Source organism: Panthera onca, chromosome A1 (assembly GCF_046562875.1).
Source record: "Panthera onca isolate mPanOnc1 chromosome A1, mPanOnc1 haplotype 2, whole genome shotgun sequence".
In the NCBI taxonomy this organism is placed as follows: domain Eukaryota; kingdom Metazoa; phylum Chordata; class Mammalia; order Carnivora; family Felidae; genus Panthera; species Panthera onca.
The window spans coordinates 238,426,705-238,447,164 of record NC_138339.1 but is presented as its reverse complement, the minus strand read 5'-3'; the positions used below and the strand labels follow the sequence as shown (position 1 = coordinate 238,447,164).

The 20,460-nt window shown below is 38.0% G+C and overlaps 1 protein-coding gene across 4 annotated transcripts in view; it reads right to left on the bottom strand.

Annotated features, from left to right (window-relative positions):
* Positions 1–217: 217 nt before the first annotated feature.
* The window catches only part of ZDHHC20 (zDHHC palmitoyltransferase 20), a 71,532-nt gene continuing 51,289 nt past the window's right edge, over positions 218–20,460 (bottom strand). For 2 of the 4 annotated variants that reach the window (XM_060637561.3, XM_078447555.2), the window contains 6 exons: positions 15,939–16,071; positions 11,617–11,743; positions 8,133–8,222; positions 6,621–6,736; positions 5,449–5,526; positions 218–3,728 (listed from right to left, as the gene is read on the bottom strand). In XM_060637561.3, coding sequence (XP_060493544.1) covers positions 5,489–5,526; positions 6,621–6,736; positions 8,133–8,222; positions 11,617–11,743; positions 15,939–16,071 — 504 coding nt within the window. In that variant the 3' untranslated portion in view covers positions 218–3,728; positions 5,449–5,488. Of the gene's footprint in view, positions 3,729–5,448; positions 5,527–6,620; positions 6,737–7,080; positions 7,126–8,132; positions 8,223–11,616; positions 11,744–15,938; positions 16,072–20,460 lie in introns of those variants that run through there. The other 2 variants (XM_060637562.3, XM_060637563.1) reach the window with 2 other exon arrangements.

Here is a 20,460-nt window from a genome sequence, read left to right as displayed (position 1 = left end):
GTTCAGAAAAAGCAAACTTAAGACGTTCTGAATAAGCAATCTCTGGCCTACATAAACTACAATACGTTTGCACTCAAATAGCACCTGTCTTAGATGTGGTTAGCACAAATTATTAGCCGCTTCTCTAACTAAACACTATTTTACCAAATTTCCAAAAGGATCAAAATAACAGTTATTCTCTCATTTGATATATACCACTTTATAACAACAACAACAATCTGTTCAAATACGAGACTTTATTTTTATTTATTAATAAGGTAAATATAATGATTTTTGAAAAAAAAAAGCTTAAAAACGTTCAGCCTTCATGTTAATGTAGGTTAGGCCATCCAAAAGACAAAGCAGAGTTAACATTAAGTCATGGTCCAGGATTATACTTATGACAAACAAATACAGGACTTACGGTGCTTGATAAGTAAAGACAACCAAAATAAACCGTATTTCAAATTTGTTTCTATAAAAACATATTAAAGACCATTTGAAAATAGTATCCGTCTTTTCTTTCAAATGGGCATACAGCTTCATTTGCAATCATGTACAAATATAATAAACTTGACTAATAGCTTTCGTAATCTTTTAATACAAATACAATTCCTTCCTCCTTTACGCAACCCAACAGGGTAACAGCAAGTGAAGTCATTAGAAAAATATGGACCTTTCTGAATCTATATTGCATTTGTAACTTAGATTGGAAAACACAGTTCAGATCATACAGCATCACCTGTACCTTGCAAATGATCAGATACGGTCTTTATTTTGGCTGAAATGCAAAAATACGATTAATTTCTCAATAGCAGATTAGTTAAAAATAGTTTCCATTGATAGCAGTGCTAGTCCTAGAACAAAATGTAAGCAAAACATATTTGTAAGTCACTGTCTATTCAGTGCCCCCAATATACAGACCCTAAGCCCTTAATATACATTTGCTTTAAAGATTAATGAATGGACATCTCACATGTCTGATAATCTTTACTTCAAACGATCCTGTAAACATAGTCAAAATCTTTCTAAAAGAAGTAAAATTCAAGTAAACATTGCATATCTGATTTAAACTAACCTTACAGTTAAATTCGCTTCTGACACATTGGATGAAAATCATTCAATACGTAACAAGGTTTTAAAAAATCACCCACATGTAAAAATGGAACTGAACTCTGTAAACATGTTCATGTTTAAGAACTACTGTAGTGCAGCTGCTCTTTGGTTTGGCATAATGAGACCGGCCAGACGCCTCAGGTACCGAACATTCAAGTACATCTGTACCCAGGTAAAACCAAGACTCCTGGTGGAATTTGTCTTTAATGGCAATGGCAGGACCTGAAATTCAACTTTATTTTCCTTAAAGATATCAAAGTGTTCGAGGGACCACAGATAGAGTACTAATAGATTTCGACAGGCCTTCGTTTTGACCTTTGCCCCTAAAGAGTTGATAGCACTAATCAATCAATACCAGTCGAAACACCAAAGAGGCAACCTTGCCGTGACTCCCAGGCCATTTGTAGGCCCCTGCTGAATGACCATTAACACGTATGAATAAATCAGCCAAATATCTAGAATGTGGCAAAGTGCTGGCCATAAATTAAACCAAAGGTAACTAAGGCAAAGGCTTTAAGTGAAAACTTCTCAAAAGGTGTTTGCTATACTATTAAAGATGATGTTAAATAAAACTTAAGAGAGAAAGATTACGTCACCACAAAAGTGCCTGAATAGGGTAAAGGGGAAAAACTGTGTTTCCTCAACTGTTAATCAGGTGCATGCAAATCCTGTGATCTAAATGTAGAAATACTCACAAAAGGTACCGGGAGAACATTTCTGCAAGTAGTCAGGTAAGTTTAAACGTTCACAATTTCCTTACAATACATAAACCGCCAAAGTGAAGTGATTTTTTTTAACTCCCTTAACTCTCATACTTAAAAGTTTTCTGGAGTCAAGAGTATTAGGACTACAAAGTTCAAATAAAGGTAAAGGAACCATTATAATAGTATTCCAAACTGTATTTTCAAAGTAACTCATTCCTTTGGTTCAAAGGGAGAAAACATTACTTCCTATTAAAACCTAATATTAGCATAGCCAATGGAATTAGACGAATCCTATAAACTGAAGATCTGGAACAGCTGACTAAAAATTTATGCTACATTAGGAAATTACAGAGCTATCCCTACAGCGTATGTTTGGCATACAGAAGGTGCCTCCAAAATACTTGGTGGATGAATGAAATATGAGGTTAATTTTGCAAAATTAGGAGTCAAAGAATGTGAGAGGTCATCCAGTCTAACTCATGCATAATACCCCTTCCTCCAATCCTATTTTACAGACCGATAAACCGTAATGGTCAATATTTACAGATGCTGGTTAAGATTCAGCTCTATCCAATACTGGAAGCAATCAATCAGTCATTTTGGTTTGTGTGTGCACATAGGACTAAGCAGGATAAATGAGGTAACATTGCTATGTTGTTTCTCCCTTACAGGGTACAGTATTTTCCCTTAGAATTAATTCAACAATTCCTGTCGCTTAGACTGGATTTCCAAAGGAATAGGGGTATATATGTTTACCAGGCAGAAAGGGGCTGCTGTTTAGGAAGTCAGATTTCAAAATTGGCACGAATAGTGGAATCCACTGCTCCCAGACTGGAAGTTTTAAACGGACTGCTCAGGTTAGAATTTCTCTCCTGAAGGTAGAATGATGCTAAGCAGTTTTATCCTAGTTCAAATTGCATTTTAAGTCACCGTTTAAGCTTTATAGGATTGCTGTAAAAAGTTTCCAAGCAATTTTTAGTAATCACCTAAACTGACATTTGAAAGTCAACAGCGTGTGTATCCTAAATACCTTAGGACGACAAGTAATTTTTAACAGCTTACAAAACCTGCCCATCTTCCTCTTTACTTTTCTCCTGGCCACTGCCACTATTCCGTGTCCAATATTTCTGTAGCACATGTGCCTTCGTGTTTCCCTGCCCATAAAAATACCCATGAAAGTTCAACAAAAAAGGAATTTGAAAGCAGAGAAAACCAAAAACATTTCTCTTTAAGCCTTGGGCACAACACTACATTACACGGTTGTATTAATGCTTAGAACTAAGCCCTCAATGAATTATACAAATGTACTCCACGTTTTAAATAACTATATTTAGATATCTGAATCTTTCTGAGTGTTATTTTATAGCCAACAATAAAAAAACTTTATTATTAAAAATGTTGAAAAGTATAAAACAGTAATTATAACCTAGCAGACACCCAATAAAAAAAGTTATTTTCTTTTCCTTACACGGTACAAGCAACAGTAAGTGGGTATTACCAATCACCTTCAGCCACCACACCGCCCTACATGTACTTCACTTAAGACAACTTCTCAGCTTGTTGGAGTGAAAATTTATATGGGTACAAAGAAACGACTCTAACGACAGAACTCAGGTGTCAAAAAAATACATCTGCCATGTCAACGTGTGTCTTGATAGCTCCTAACTGTAGCATCTCGTAACAGGTGTTATTTCCAAAATAAAATTAAGTCACTTTTGTAGCAGTCAGTCGACGTAGCACAAATGGGCTTATGTAAGATTAAGGCATCTTCCTGCTCTGGAGTTAGTGCTTCTGTGGATCCAGCGATCTGTACAAAGGCTTCCTTTTTTAAAAAATATATCTTCTCTTATACTTCAACTATTTCATTCCATTGATCATTTTCTTGCAAATAAAACTGAAAATATCAGTCCATAATATGTTCTTATAAACCTACAAAATCAGAAACAATTGAGTTATTGGTTAAAACTTAATTCTATAGTTCTGAAAATAAGATTTATTAAGCGGTTCTGTGGGCTAAGGTATAAAGCTGCTAAAATAATAAGACCGGACACAGGGGCACCCGGGTGGCTTAGTCGGCTGCACGTCCGACTTCGGCTCAGGTCATGATCTCACGGTTCGTGAGTTCAAGCCCCACGGCAGGTCCTGTGCTCACAGCTCAGAGCCTGGAGCCTGCTTCGGATTCTGTGTCTCCCTCTCTGTCTGTCCTTCCCTTCCTCATGCTCTGTCTCTCTCTCCTTCAAAAATAAATAAACACTTAAAAAATAATAAAATAAAATAAGACAGGAAATAAATACTTTAATGCAACTAATACTGTAATAATAACAAAGATTTTTATAAGCAGCAAGTAAGGGGTACTGCTGACCTTCTTCCTCTGAAGCAAACGAGAACATTTTAAAAGAGGTAGATTCTTTTGGTTCTCCCTCACTGTTAACTTGGACGTAACCTGCGAGGACATCTTTATCCACCCCTTCCTAAGACTGCTAGAGCATATAGGGAGGTCCCCCAGCAACATTTGTAGATTGTTGAGGATTTTCAACAACCACTAGCATCAGACATTCTTCCACCCACATTAGGAATTCTAGAACCAAGGCTATACCACAGCCACAGTTCTTGGTGGGCATGCTCACCTCACGACACACAGTCACCACTCCTCTCCAGAGTCCAGCCTGACACAAGCCCACCCTGAGAGCCTCTGTTCTGATTCTGCTAGGTCTCACGTAGGCTCTGCCTGTTACCTCGGACCTGGGCTCCAGGTCCTCTGTGAGGAACTGAATGCTAACGAAAACTGCTGAGCAAGGAAGCAGATGTTCCCCTGACTGAGACTGCAGATGAGAACTCCTTGAAAAAATGAACTCCTGCCACAGAAAAACTGACAGTAAAGGGACACTGTCTTCAGTTGCTGTTTGTGGTCGTCTGTTATGCAGCAAAGGGTAACCAATACAGGTTACGAGGAAGGCTTCGGGACAATCTAATAGCTGCCCAAGATGCTACCAAGTCATCGAGAGAGTCCCCAACTGAAACAGAGAGCCGTCTTTGTTTCAAAGCATCGGGAGAGACGGAGCTCACTACATCCCTCACAGTTCAACTTACTTACACCACCTACTTGCACTAAGGCTTATGTTTAGTCTGTCTGGGAAGTTCTTGGGTGCCAGTTAAATTAATTTCCTCTGGCTGCTGTCTCGGGCTGGCCACACAGAGAACAGCTGATCAGCGTGGCTGGCTACAGGAAACTCTCTTTTGTTACCTCTTTTCCAACTAGATCACATCAGCGAACCTCTTCAGTCTTTTCTGCAGCCACTCTTCTCTGGATCAACATCTTTCTACTAGTAGGCAAAAGTCATCTTGTTTTTCTTAAACTAATTAATAAGACACCGTTTACTGAAAAGATTAGTTGTCCACATACCAACCCAAAAAAGCTTTTAGCTTCTTCATTAACCTACCAATACATGTTTACTAAGATTGTGCTAGGAGTGGTAAGAAAAATGGGATTGAGGCAGCTGTTACCTTCCAATCTCTTCTTAACTACCTAATTTTGCTGATATAATTGAAAGAGTAAAAAAAAAAAAAAATGACTTGCAAATTGTTTTGAGATTAGAAAACATGAAAATAACTGCATTTGTTCAAGGAGATTACCTTTATACTGTCTTACCTTGTTCTTATTCAAATGGTTAGTTATGAACCAGTGGTACTCAATTTTCTATTGCCACTGTAACATGGTTATTTGTCCCTGTAAGCACATAATTATATACGACATGACACAAAAAAAGAAGTATTAAGTTTCTGGCTAAATGGTAGAACTGATGATCACAGTAAAAGCAACTCTTACGAAAGCACTATATTATGCTTATGGTTATCAACCATAACCATATCCTCTTGGAGAACCCAGAAGCGCTAAGAGCTAAAAGTCTGGTTTCAGGCTTATATTTGTGAAAATGTCCATTGGCTTTGAAAGCAGCAATAACTGCGAAGCCCATGAATGAATTTTTCCTTTGACCTTACACATGGGTCTGATGATCCTAACGAATACTAATTCAAGAGAATATCCTAATGATACGAATTCAAGAGAATAACTTAAGCACTGCGAAGAGCCAAAAACAAACAAAAAATCAGAAATTCTGACAGCAGGCTTTCAAGTCTTAGGGTATTTCCCTTGGTACAAAATGATCTGAATGTCCAAACCATTTTCCCACAGAGCAAGATGAGGACAGTGCTATTACTATTGCTATTAAAACCGCCATGCAAAGAGTGTAGCTTGTAATGCATTTTAAATGGCCAGCCTATGTCATAAACCTGGCCTGGTTCAAAAGACTACCTCTGTCTTGTCAACTGTTCCACAATGAATTCATAATTCACGAAATGATTAACAGTCATCATGAAAAGGTTAAAATATTTTTGATGCACTCTTTTTATATATTAAGGCAGCAAAGACTACAATGCATTTCAAAAATTATTTTCAAATAAGCAAAATTAAGACCCTAGAGAAAAATCTTGTTTAAACGCCATTCAGAATAGTGAATGCCAAAAGAACTTTCTACATCTGAGGTCAAGAAACATATGGCTGGGTAACAAAAGGAAAGTCCAACCGTGTCAACAGAACAGAACACAGGAGTAGCCACTACACTTCCTCACTCAAGCCTTTTCTCCATAAAAGCTACCAATAAACACTGACACCCCATATGTCAGATATTCCATTAACAAGTCTCTCACATGTTAGTATTTTTAAATATGGTGCTATTTTGATTTCTCCACAATTGTTAAACCTGGTTGACCTTCATTTGAACCAGAAAAAGCAGTGTTTTCGAGAAGACAAGTAAGTATTACCTGATCTGACAGTGCCTTCTTCAGATTCATTCTCTGTCCACTGAGACTCACTGTCCAACAATCGGTTTTTTGATTCACTAAGCGGTTTGATAGGAAAGGGTTGATTTGAGCCAATACTGAAAAGAGGAGGAAAATAATTCAGTAACTAGTTTAATGCTCAATTAATACTTAATTAATAAGCAGCAAATTAGTATTCCTTCTCCTACATATGTGAGGGCAACTCATGAGATCTCAGCACTCTTAAAAAACTCTATCTTCAAAAGAAAAATATGCCCCCAACCCCCAACTGAATGGCTCTCTAGACCCGAGAATCTGTATTCCAACAGTGCCAATGAAAACTATTAGACAAAAGAAAAAAGCTCCAAAGGCTGGTGTGAAACTTTTAAAACGTGTTAATCAAGAGCCGTTAAGGTAGCACAAGGTGGGGATCTAGGTCTGTGGCCAGGACAAAAAAAATTACCTGTCATTTCCCAAGTTTTCTGCTTTCTACCTCTGCAGTTTAGATCTAAGGGGAAAAAACGATTTAGTGACTCCGCGCAGACTTACTTTTCTTGCTAAGAGACCCGGGGAGGGAGGGAGTGGAGGAACGGAAGGAGGAAAAGGGAAGTAGTGTTCCTTGCGTACTTACTACGGGCCAGACACTGTGCTGGGTGCATCAGACACATGTCAAGCTTCACAATAACCCTTGGAGGCAGCTGTGATTGCCCTCATTTGACAGAGCTGGAAACCGAGTCGCACACAGCTGAGGTGACTTGTTCAGACCCACAGTAAGAGTTAGAGTTCTAAGGTCCAAAGACTGGAGGTTCTAAGGTCGACGTTCTGATATTAATGGGCCGGCTTGGAATTTATAATCCCTCCTCCCCCGCAATTTAATTCTGTCTTAAATAAATTTCAACTGTTTCACTTTGACAGAAGCATCTCTATCTTCTTTAAAATTTCATTTAAAATGAGCTATTTCTGTGAATTTATGAATCGGATTGCTTGGCATGGAAATACTGAGAAAATATCTCCTAAGATGAATGAATGAGAAAAAATTTTCCATTTGTATTTTTGAAATCCTCATTATTTTCACACCGCAGTTAACATCTGTTTATCAAAGTATAATGATGGATCGCATGACCAATTTCTTTGAAAAAAACAGAGCTGATACAAACCAACAGAATCAAATCTTGAAAGAATATCTTAGTTTCTAGAAAGATGTAGCATATTTAGGATAGCCATGTTTCCTGGTTGGCCCAGAGATTTCTAGTTCAAGTATTAATAGCAATAGCCAGCATTCTCTTTCTTACTATTAAAAGTGTTATGGTTTGGATGATAAAAAATACGGCTGTCTTCAACATACTAGGTAAACACCCACATTAACTCTCAGTTAAAAACCTTTTATATAGAATTTCTCTTTGCCTATGTTGGCTCACAAATTACTACGTATTTATATGTATGTACAACACACACACACACGCACACAGTTTGCTTTATAATGAATACTGAAAAGTTTAATGACAAGAAGCACACCTTCTGGCATATTCATTTTGATTTGTAACAGGAGCTTGTTCCGGATCCATCCCCACAAGGCGAGTTGGAAAACTGCAACCATCACCCAAGCTGCATAATGAAAAATATCAGCAATAATTTAAATCATATTAATGTAAATCAAGGTGTTCAAATTTAATAACCATTCTTCAAAGTCACAGTATAAAGAAATTATATGTTGTCATTACAGAGAATAATTCTTAAAATTTTCTAATTTAGAGGGTTACTCTTCTCTTATAATTTACATGTATTTAAAAACAAGATCTTTCATGACTACTAAGATTATAAAGCCTCTTATAATACCTCAAACATAGGTATTCAAGTACCAGGGAAGCTGATAATTAAAAATTTGGGTAATTAAGACTATAATTATTATTAAGATTATGCTGCCTCAAACATAGGTAATCAAATATTTGGGTAAGTGACCTGCTCATCACTATCAGTTAGGACATCATAAAGGCACAAAATGGAATTCAAGATGTAAGTTCCACATATTTATTCATTTGACAAGTATTTATTAAATGCCTACAATGCTCCGGGTACTATTATAAGAGGTAGGGATAGAGCAGTGAACAAAGGAGAAGAAAATCTCCGCCCTCAAGAAGTTTACAATTAAAAAATTATAGACATATCTTCACATTTTAAAAATACCAAAAGTAGGTAAAACGGACTTTCACTTCCAGCCAAGATGGGTTAACTGGTAAATGTGACCTCCTGGCATGAACAACCAGAAAACTGAATACTATATACAATAACTATTTTCCAAACAGGCAACACACAACTGTAGTGTCTGAAAGAAGAGAAACCAACCAAGTGAGTCCCAGCTTTCTGCCAGGACCTGGGCACCACCAGGGGAAGCAGAGCAAGGTCGTCTCATTGAATTGAGGTTTCAGAGATGCACGTTTCAAGGTGATGTGCTTGAATCCACTGGACAGAGCGAGAAAGGGCGGATATGCAGAGGAAGGCCTATGGCAACGTGCACAGCATTTGACTGGAGTCTCGTGGTGAATGCTAAACTACACATGTGAATCTGGGAGAAGAACAACTGGGAAGTACAAGAGAACAATCCATGAAGCTCCTACAGCACTGGAAGGCGTTCGAATCTGACCAGCCACACTAGAGAGATCTTACTGTACGTCTGGATTCGGTAGAGACCCCAGCTTGTTCTCGCCTGTGTTGCAGGGCTAAACCTGCCCTAAAGAAAATGCTACTTTAAACCCAACCTAACAAAGCTTAAAACAGCCTCAAAAGGACCACACTAAAAACACAAGTAACTGCCAAAGGGAGAAAGCAAAATTTAACACACAAAATTCAAAATGTCTACCACCTAATAAAAAATTACTAGCATGAAAAGTAGGAAAATGGGATCCACAACTAAGAAAAAAACAGTTACTAGAAAAGAATTAGAAATGACTATGAAAACTTGAAGCGATCACTTTACATTAGTGACTATAAATGTCTGTGAATTAACAGGAAAAATGGACATAATGAGAAGAGAAATTTAAGATACAAAAAAAAGAACCAAACTGAACTTCTACAAAAGTTCAGAAGAAAAACACAATATTCTGTGTATTCTGAAAAACACAATATCTGAAATGAAACATTCATTAGATGAGCTTAACAGCAGAGCAGACACCACAGAAGAAAAGATCAGCGAACTATCCAAACTTCAGCAGGTAGAGAAAAAAGATGGGGGGCAGGGAAAAACAGCAACGACCTGTGGGTCACGATCAAGCAATTTAACATACATATATTTAAGGGTGCCTGAAAACGCAGTGCGGGGAGAGCATGGGCAGACATGATTAATATTATTTAATTGTGATGAAAACTATAAATTCAGAGATCCAAGAAGCCTAATGAATCCCAAAGAGGATAAACACAAAGAAACCATACATCATATCAAACTGCTTAAAATCAGTGATCAAGATAACATCTTAAAAGAAGCTAAGGAGGAAAAAAAAGACCCAGTAATTTACAAATAGTGGAATAAAGATGAATGAGGCTGATTTCCTGTCAAAAACAATGCAATCTGTAAATTAATGGAACAACATCTTTAAAGAATGGGGGAAAAAACAACCAAACCAGTCAACACTGAAATTGCTATTTAGAGCAAATAATCTTTTTTTTTTTTTACGTTTATTTTTGAGACAGAGAGAGACAGAGCATGAACAGGGGAGGGGCAGACAGAGAGGGAGACACAGAATTGGAAGCAGGCTCCAGGCTCCGAGCCATCAGCCCAGAGCCTGACGCGAGGCTCGAACTCACGGTCTGTGAGATCGTGACCTGAGCTGAAGTCGGACACTTAACCGACCGAGCCACCCAGGCGCCCCTAGAGCAAATAATCTTAAAAAATACTAGTCCGTGTTCTACCCAGTCGGAGTGGACTACCTTGTAATACAGGAGACAAGGGAGATTGGTACACTTAAAGATACAGCGATAGGATCTGCCAAATGAAACACAGAAAAAAGACTAAGAAACGGACAGCGCGTCACTGAGCTGTGGTAGAACTTCTCGTGTACGAATACACATGCATTTGGAGTCCCTGCAGTACTTCTTCTTATTTGAAGACATAATGATTCAAACACTTTCCAAATCTGATGAAAGTTATAAAATCACAGCTCCAAGAAGTTCAACCAATTCCAAGCACAAGAAAAACGAACACATACCAAACAATATATACCAAGGCGCATCCTCATCAAACTGCATGAAACTAGTGATAAAAAGCCTATTTTAAAAGCACTCAGTGAAAAAGACACATCACATACAGAGTAAAAAAGAATGACTGCAAACTTGTCAGAAAAAAATGTAACCCAGAAGACCATTAAAGCAATATCCAGAATTATATGCCAAGCAAAATGTTTTTTGAAAGTGAAAACAAAACATTATTTTCAGACAAAACTATAGGAATGCAGTAAATTAAGAGAAGAAAATCCCGTAACATTTATAAATATGTCATTCGAATTTCAAATATTTTTTTCCTTTTCTGTAGTGACTCTGATATATAGACAGCCTAAGATGCCCGGGGTCTGGGTGACAAGGAAACTATGAATCATCTCAAGCATTTATTTTCATTTAAATTTGAAGTTAAAAATTGCATTATGTGTTGGGTCTTTGATTTAAAACACAACAGAATAATCTGTGATAGAATCTTTGAGATGTAGCTAGTAAGTATAAATTCTTATCATTTTCTACTTCAAACAACTTATTTACATTTTGAAGGAGAAAGTGATTGTTATTTTTATGAATCATTTTTTCCACATATATGCCCAAACCAAACCCTCTTTTGCCCATGTAATAAAAAACATGAAAAATAAAATATTTTATATAATCAAGATATTCTGAGTTTTCATTCTCCAGGCTCAGAGGATGTCATATACAGTATTCTGTGAATCTTAACACATTTAGCCAGAGAGACAGAGACTATCACAGATTCTGTAATTTCTGAGACCTGCGTTTCATAAATTACCTTGAAAATATTGGAAGTAGCCAGTATTTCTTTTCATCGCCAAAGACTTGTCTCCAATTTTTACTGCATCCAAGAGAAAAACCATTTCCATCAGGTCCATATGAAAATGTGGGTGAGCGGAAGGATTCTGTTATAGATACATAGATTAAAAAAAAGAATTAATCCATTTAATAATTATACAAGGATGGAAAGTAGCAATTTTCTTGCTTACTCTCTTTGACATCAAAGTTTTATAAATATAATTTAAAACAAATATTTGTAACAATTAAAAGAAACTTCTCAAACTTATTTGGGAAAAAATACTACCTCTGAGTATTTCATCATCTTTATAAAATGAAAATGTGAGAAGAATTATCTAATATTACTAAAAAATTATATCTCACTTAAAAAACAAAAGTTTATGGGGTGCCTGGATGGCTCAGTTAAGCATCTGACTATAGCTCAGGTCACGATCTCACGGTTCCTGAGTTCGAGCCCTGCATGGGGTTCTGTGCTGACAGCTCAGAGCCTAGACCCTCCTTCACACTCTGTGTCTACCTCTCTGTCTCTCCCCCTCCCCCGCTCATGCTCTGTCTCTCTTGCAAGAATAAAACATAGAAAAAATACTTATTTTGAGACAGAGAGCATGTGCACACGCATGCAAGTGGGGGAAGGGCAGAGAAAGGAGGAGAGAGAATCCTCTGTGCTCTGTGCTGACAGTGTGGGGCTCGAACCACATGGGGCTTGAACCCATGAACTGTGATAGCATGACCTGAGCCGAAATCAAGAGTCAGATGCTTAACTGACTGAGCTACCCAGGCGCCCCTATATCTCCCTTTTAAAAAAAGATATGCTAACTCTTGTGACCTCACTCATTCATTACTTACCACGTGCCTGTTGGCACAGTACCAGATGTTTGAGATCCAAAGGTAAATTAGATGAGATTCTTAAAGAACCGACAGTCTAATAAAGTCTAACAAAACTGCACTGTGACACAGATACAGGTGTGAATGGGGGTGGTAGTACTTGAACATGATCTTGAACGATGAATAAAAAAAAGAGGCAGATGCTAATCAGAGACCATTATTTCAAACTTGGCTGCTAAATGCTCCATAGTGAGGGCTGAAGAAAGATACACTTCTCACCAGAAAAATGGTTTTTTTCCTTTATTTAAAAGTACAATGCATTTTAGCATGTTTTATAAGCTATGGGTAAGAAGCCAGGGAGAGAGGAATTGGGAAAGGTTGATGATACAGAACAGTAAAGTAAAAACTGATGCAAGAAAATTCTAGAAGAAATGGGACAGCCTCTAGAAGAGTTCTAAAGATTAACCTTAGGGGCGCCTGGGTGGCTCAGTCGGTTGAGCATCCGACTTCGGCTCAGGTCACGATCTCGCGGTCCGTGAGTTCGAGCCCCGCGTCGGGCTCTGTGCTGACAGCTCAGAGCCTGGAGCCTGTTTCAGATTCTGTGTCTCCCTCTCTCTCTGACCCTCCCCCGTTCATGCTCTGTCTCTCTCTGTCTCAAAAATAAATAAACGTTAAAAAAAAAAAAAAAAAAAAAAAAAAAAGATTAACCTTAGATACCAGAAAAGACATTTGTCCTCAGAATTTAGAGGCAGCGTGACAGTGATGGGTTTGAAAGGAGAAATGTCTGTGTGAGGTTACCAGGGTCGGGGGAAGGCGGTTAAAAATTTACCTGTGACAACTTCTAATTTTTTCAGAGACACATGACATGTGACTGCCAAAGAGAGGAGAAGACCCAAGTGAGGTCTGAGACTTTAACTGGGTAGGTGCACCCATCAGTGTGGGAGTAAGACTGTCTTCCCCAGCTTTCTACACCTCAACATACTTGTGGATAAAGTGAAGCGCTGGGGAATAACCAGGGAGCAGATCAGCAAATGAATTATGGGAGGAAACCAGGGTGGGTGTAGTGTGAGATTACTGTCAGGAGTCGTTAAAGTCACTTGTTACAGGATCTAAAGCGGAAAAGACGAGAAAATGAGACCAGAAAGGAAGGGAGTCCTTGAGAGAGAAGTGCTGGAGAATACAGGCAGGGTCAAAGAGGAAATTCGGTGGCATACAGAAAAGGATAGATGAAAGGATGAAGAACGGCCAGAGAATGGAAAATTCCAATTGAAAATTTCAGGGACTCCTCAGTTCCAAGAGAATAAAAGGTTCACTATTTAGTTTACGGGAATGATTAGCCACCAGAATCAAAGACAGCTTGCCTGTCGGGGATGATCGCAGTTGTCTGAATATAGAAACTCTTTAAATTGGAGAACTGGTCTCAAGGTAGGTAGGTGACAGTAATGGAGAAGGGTAGAGGGGATACCTCAAAGGACAGAAGAGCAGGACTCTGGAAGAAGCAATGGAGAACCAGCCCAAGGTCAGGGGTGTGGAAGGTGAGGCTGTAAAGGAAGTGGTGTGTCCGGGTAATGATTTTTCAAAGTGTGGGTTAAAACACCCGGATAGCTGTTTTTCACATCCGATAGGCTGTGAAATCAACTCAGTGGTTTGTGACCAGCATTTCTTTTTAATGAACTAGAACAGAAAATATTAGAGTACATTGCAAATAAAGATTAATAATGTTTTATAAATTTTTTGCTTATTTTACTTATATAATTTTATAAATGTGTACATGCACTAGGTCACGATACAAATGATGCCTTTCTTACTGGAGTCACAGGCAAAAAAGTTTGAAGAAGACTAAAGAGAACAACGGGTTTCCCATGAAGCACTGCTCTCTCATAACAACAACGCTGGGCAAGAAACGAAGCAGGATTAGAACTGTAAGTGTTCCAAGTGTTAAGGTTAAAAAGTTAAATTAAAAAGTGCTCAGGCTCCCATCTGAAGCAGTCAGCTATGACTCAGCTTCAACCGAAGGATGCCAGATAGGAAAACGGGCCCACTGTTACCAGATTTACCAATTTCTGAAAAGAATTCTACTTTTCTATAGGAAATCTCTCCCTTTCTAGTTCGGGTGGTTCATAAGGACTAGACTTTCCATGTAGGCTGCCTTTTATCATTGCCGGTTAAAGACAAAGAGATGGCAGGATATCTGTGAACAGGGTAACAAATTAATTACTAGACACCAGAAAGTTTATTTATACAGAAAAGGGAGGAATGCATGTTGGGACTGAAGGAGGTGGGCTGGGAAAGAAAAGGCACAGAAATCTTTACCATGGAGCCCATCATGCCTTAAATGACTCAGTAGGACACAAGGTTAAAATAACCCAGAGACATATCTAAAAGTCTCCCTAAGATGTCTTTATCTTTCTGTATGATAATCTATCTGCCTCTAATTCTCCTGTTAGACATATGGCTTTAGATGGCAAGGAGTCTTTGACTTTCCTATGAAACAATGTGACAAGTCCCTATTTTGTCTTTTTTTTTTTTAATTTTTTATTTGAGAGAGAGAGGGGGAGTGTGAGCAGGGTAGAAGGGCAGGGAGAATCTCAGTTAAGCTCCATGTTTAGCACAGAGTCCAACGTGGGGCTCAATCCCATGACCCTTGGGATCATGACCTGAGCCGAAATCAAGAGCTGGATGCTCAACTGACTAAGCCACCAGGTGCCCCAACAAATCCTTATCTTGTACTTTGGTACATTAGCCAATGCCTAAATATTTCGATTAGAGCACGGTAGCTGCTTACAGGCTAATAGCTTAGTTTGAGCAATGAATGCCACATCACCCTTATTTAGGAAATGTTTGTCCAATTATTTTAATACTTCACTGAGTTTCTCCCCTATATTGTACTTTAAAAAATGAACAACAAAAAAAAAGGAAATAAATACTGATTATTAGTGATATAATACATAAATTTCACTGTCAATTGACATAAAGCCATGTTAAAAACACTACTCAATCAGGGAACATGCCAGTCAGTGTGCAATCAACTGTGGAGGAAAAGAGTAAAAGACACATGTTTTAGCTAAAAAAAAAAAAAAAAAAAAAAAAAAAAAGCTGTAAATGAGGATTCAAAAATTTTTTTTGGATTCAGAGAATGAACTTCCTTATAACATGTAAATCTACTATCTACCTTTATAGGTTGATTTTTGAAAAAGCATTGTATAAACGCAGGGAACAGCTTTTGTTTACTAAAATTTATGCAGTCGGTTCTTTTATACACAATGCACCACTGAAAATACATACAAAAGCCAAACTCATTTCCTCAACCTTCAAAACAATGAACGTTTACATTTATTGTACACCCATTGTTCTTATCCAGTCACAGTCTTAATACGGAACTGTTTTACACTTCTTTATCATCTATCTTCTCATGATACTTCATACTCATTTATGGTCATTTTCCTAAATAATTAGGATTTCTTTTAACCTACTTACCTATTGTTGTTCTGTTTCTTCCAACCAGCCAGCAGTGGTAGCTGAAAAGTGACAGGACGCTGATGAAGAACATTGTAGACACAAAGAAAAGAAAAAGTACGTGGAACTTTGCACGTGTATCAGAGAGTTCATTCTGAGGAAGGAAAAAGGAAGAGTCAACTTTAGAACCGTCAGCCTCTAAAATATATTATTATCTGGTTCTTCCTAAAGACTGCCGAATCTACCAAAACTCGTGCCAGGTATGAAGACTATGGAGTAAATTGAGGTAATAAATCCAAAGGCAACATCTCCAAAAGCAGAAAATTGGCATTATCAAAGGAGCTTGCTTATATAAAAGGTGGAAAGAGTCATTTTAAAAATTACTCTTAAACATTTAAAAATTTTAGTAATGTTTTCAATAATAAGGATGCATTTTGCTCAACATTTTCTTTTGTACTTTACGCATATCTTCGTATGCTCTCCCCAATATCCAGGATATACAACGGCTTTCCTTATCTATGCCAAAATATTTGCTTATTTTAATTACACATGCTGCTAATCAGACACTAACTGTGATAAATTTACCTTTAATTTCTACTTTTGGAACACCACAGCAAATATCCCCACGCCCTCAGTTGTCTTGATTCCTACCTTTTTTATCCTCGTTCAATTCCTCCAGTCTTTTTCGGTAATTAGCAATTTTGGTACATACATTTACCACAAGGTATTAGTGAATGAAAACAGCTTCTCTGTTACCCGTTCTTACGGCAATATTCATTTTAACAGAAGCAAAACCTTAACCTGGAATTATTATCTATTAATAGGAGACAGAGGAAGCCCTTAAGTGTTGGCTCTTAAAATAAAACCGTCCATATGGTTTTCCACTAGAGCATGAGGTGGTTCTGCTTGACTGAAACATTGTTTACAGGGTAAATGGAAGGTTTTTAGCATTAGATGATTCTTTCGTCTTTTTCTCTTCTCTCCCAGAGTAACCACAATGTGTTTTCACTACACCAGGTGATTCTTCTAACTTCCCATCTTGTGAAGCAAATGAGTTTTATACGTTTTTACTAGAAATGTCACAAGAATGGCATGGCAATGATGTTCTTTTACCTTTGGACAACTCTCTGTAGATTTCCTGCGGCAAAGCTTGTACAAATAGAGATAATGTATTAAGAAACCAAATTTTATACAAAATTATCCTGAACACTACTTTTGTAGATCTTCTATGTTTTGAAGGAACACTAAGATGTTGCTCTCTAAAGGTCGTTGACATTTCCTCCAAAAACACAAAAGAGAACACAGACACGAATATTTAGCTCTTCAAGCACATTCAAGGTACACTTTAAACAGACACTTTTACACTGTTTTTAAAAACAGAGATTTATATCTAGGAAAAAATAAAATTCATTTTTTTTTAGCAAATAGCTCTTATTAAAAAACTTCTGATTAGTAGTTTCTAAAAACTGTATCTGAGAATTTCTTACCACCTTCACTGCTACCGCAACAGCCTTCTCAGGGCGCTGTCCTTTACCCTGCCGTCTAGTTTCAGCTCGGCAATCAGGGTGACGCGTTACAGTGAGACCACGTCACTCCTCTGCTCCCGTTTCACTCAGCGTGAAAGACAACGTCCTTGACACTCTCCGAGGCCCACTGCCTGGGCTTCGCGTCACTCCCGTTCTCAGTCATTCTACTTCAGCCACACTAGCCCCCTCGCTGTTACACGAACGCGGTGGGGGTGCGCCTACAAAATTTGGGGCCTTTGCTCTGAAGTCCAGATGCTTCCTCAGAAGTCTTCTCTCGGATGTCCACTAACTCCCCTCAAGTCTTGGCTCAAATCTTATCCTTCTTATTGAGATCTACCCTGATCACACTCTTTTTCAAAAATTGAGATATAACTGACATGTAACGTTAGTTTCGGTTGTAAAACATGATTTCACATATATATCAAAATGATCACCACAATAAGTCTAGCTAACATCCATACCACAGGCACAAATTTCTTTTCCTAGTGAGGAGATCTTTTAAGAGGTACTATCTTAGCGACTTTACAACACATTTAACTATAGTCACTATGTTGTGCATTACATACTCAGGACGTATGTTATTTTGAACACCTTCACCCACTGTGCCCACCCCCCGTGCGTTGTCCCTGACAATCACCAATCTGCTCTCTGTGTCTATGAGTTCAAAAAGTTTACATTTAAGTGACAAAAATAGTATTTTTATTTCTCTGACTTATTTCACTTAGTGTAAAGTCCTCCAGACCCATCCATGTGGTCACAAATGGCAGGATTTCCTTCTTTTTATGGCTGAGTAATATTCCATTGTGCGCGCACGCACACACACACACACACACACACACACACACACACACACACAGAGTTTCTTTATCCATTTGTCCATTGATGGATACTTAGGTTGTTTTCATTTCTTGGCTATTCTAAATAAGCTGCAACGCACACAGGGTTACACATATGTTTTCAAGTTAGTATTTTCATTTCCTTTGGATGAATATCCAGAAGTAGAATTGCTGGATCATACAGTAGTTCTAATTTTTTGAGGAATCCTTATACTGTTTCCATAGTGGCTGAACCAATCTACATTCCCACCAACGGTGCATGTATTCCCTTTTCTTTATATCCTCGCCGACACCAGTTATTTCTTATCTTTTGATAATAGTTGCTCTAACAGGTATGAGTTGATGTCTCACCCTGTGGTTTTGATTTGCATTTCCCTGATTAGTGACATTGGCCACTTTTTCATGTACCTGCTGGCCATCCATAGGTCTTTGGAAAAATGCCTGTTCAGATCCTCTGCACATTAAAAAAAAAAAATTTTTTTTTTAACGTTTATTTTTTAGAAGAGACAGAGCATGAGCGGGGGAGGAAAAAGAGGGAGACACAGAATCCGAAGCAGGCTCTGCGCTCTGAGCTATCAGCACAGAGCCTGACACGGGGCTCGAACTCACAGACTGTGAGATCATGACCTGAGCTGAAGTTGTATGCTTAACCTACTGAGCCACCCAGGCACCCCTCCTCTTCACATTTTTATTTTTTTAAATTTACATCCAAATTAGTTAGCATATAGTGCAACAATGATTTCAGGAGCAGATTCCTCAATGCCCCTTACCCATTTAGCCCATCCCCCCCCACACACCCCCTCTAGTAACCCCGTTTGTTCTCCATATTTAAGAGTCTCTTATGTTTTGTCCCCCTCCCTGTTTTTGTATTATTTTTGTTTCCCTTCCCTTGTGTCCCTCTCTTTTGTCTCTTAAAGTCCTTATATGAGTGAAGTCATATGATATTTGTCTTTCTCTAATTTCACTTAGCATAATACCCTCCAGTTCCATCCATGTAGTTGCAAATGTCCTCTGCACATTTTTTAATTGGTTTTTTGGCTACTGAGTTATAGGAGTTCTTTGTATATTTTGTCTATTACCCCCTTATCAGATAATATGAGTTGCAAATATCTTCTCCCATTCAATAGGCTGCTTTTTTGATTTGTTAATAGTTTCCTTTGTCTTCGTAGTCTGATGCAGTCCCACTTGTTTACTTTTGCTTTTGTTGCCTTTGGTGTTAAATCTAAAAAACATGAAGGAGCTTACTGCCTATGTTTTAACCTAGGAGATTTACGGTTTCAGGTCTTATGTTCAAGTCTTTAATCTATTTGGAACGGATTTTTGTATGATGGAGGTAGGGATCCAGTTTCATTCTTTTGCATGTGGCTGTCCATGTTTACCAACATTACTTATTACAAAGATTGTCCTTTGCCCACTGTATATTCTTGGCTCCTGTGTCAAAAATTAACTGACCCAAGATTCATGGGTTTATTTCTGGCCTATTCTGTTCCATTGACCTATGTGTCTGTTTTCACGCCAATACCATACGGTTCTGATTACTATAGCTTTGTAATACAACTTGAAATCAGGAAGCATGATACCTCCAGCTTTGTTCTTCTTGATACCTCCAGCTTTGTTCTTCTTTTTCAAGACTGCCTTAGCTATTTGGGGTCTTCTGTGGTTCCACATAAACTTTAGGATTGCTTGTTCTATTTCTGTGAAAAATGCCATTGGAACTTAGTTATGGGGTTCACTGAAATCTGTAGATGGCTTTTGGTAGTATGGACATTTTAAGAATGTTAACTCTTCCAGTCCATGAGCACAGTTAACTTTCCATTTGTTTGTGCCTTCGACTGCCTTCAGCAGTCTCTTACGGTCCCCAATGTATAGGTCTTTCAATTCCTCGGTTAAAATTATTCCCTAAGTATTTTGCCCTTTCTGATGCCAGTGTAAATGGGATTGTTTTCTCAATTTCTCTTCCGATAGTTTGTTACTAATACAGAAATGCAACTGATTTTATACCCTGCAACTTTACCAAATTAGTTTCCTAGTTCTAACAGTTTTTGTGAAGTCTTTTATTTTTTTTCTGTTCAAATAATGTTTATTGATAGACTAGTATAAAAAGATGGCTGTGAAAATCATAAGGTATTTTCATTGAGAAGACATATCCACCCTGTACTTCCCAATTCTTAAAAGATACTT